Consider the following 244-nt stretch of genomic DNA (forward strand, 5'->3'; position numbering starts at 1 on the left):
TGTAAATGATGGGTGTGTAAGTTATAAGTTCAAGTCAAGTCTTTAATCAACGCACTGCAGCGCCCGCCCGCCACGCTCCGCAGCCCCGTCTTCGCCACCGCCACAGTTCCTCCGAGCACGCCGCCATGGGGATTACCTGTTACCTGGTCGTCCTCGCCACCTACGCCGCCTGGATGACCCGAGCTGACCCCGCTCCTACCCCGCCCACTCGAGTAGGTCCTTGAGAGGTGTTTGGTTTCGTGTC

General features: G+C 59.8%; 1 protein-coding gene across 1 annotated transcript in view; it reads left to right on the plus strand.

The window, feature by feature from the left end:
* Positions 1-43: 43 nt before the first annotated feature.
* Positions 44-244, plus strand: part of LOC119594198 (deleted in malignant brain tumors 1 protein-like) — a gene marked incomplete in the record, with an annotated part of 9,999 nt that continues 9,798 nt past the window's right edge. The window contains 1 exon segment of the mRNA XM_037943269.1: positions 44-212. Within this exon segment, the coding sequence (XP_037799197.1) occupies positions 126-212 (87 nt within the window).

The sequence above is a fragment of the Penaeus monodon genome, chromosome 33, assembly GCF_015228065.2.
Source record: "Penaeus monodon isolate SGIC_2016 chromosome 33, NSTDA_Pmon_1, whole genome shotgun sequence".
Classification (NCBI taxonomy): domain Eukaryota; kingdom Metazoa; phylum Arthropoda; class Malacostraca; order Decapoda; family Penaeidae; genus Penaeus; species Penaeus monodon.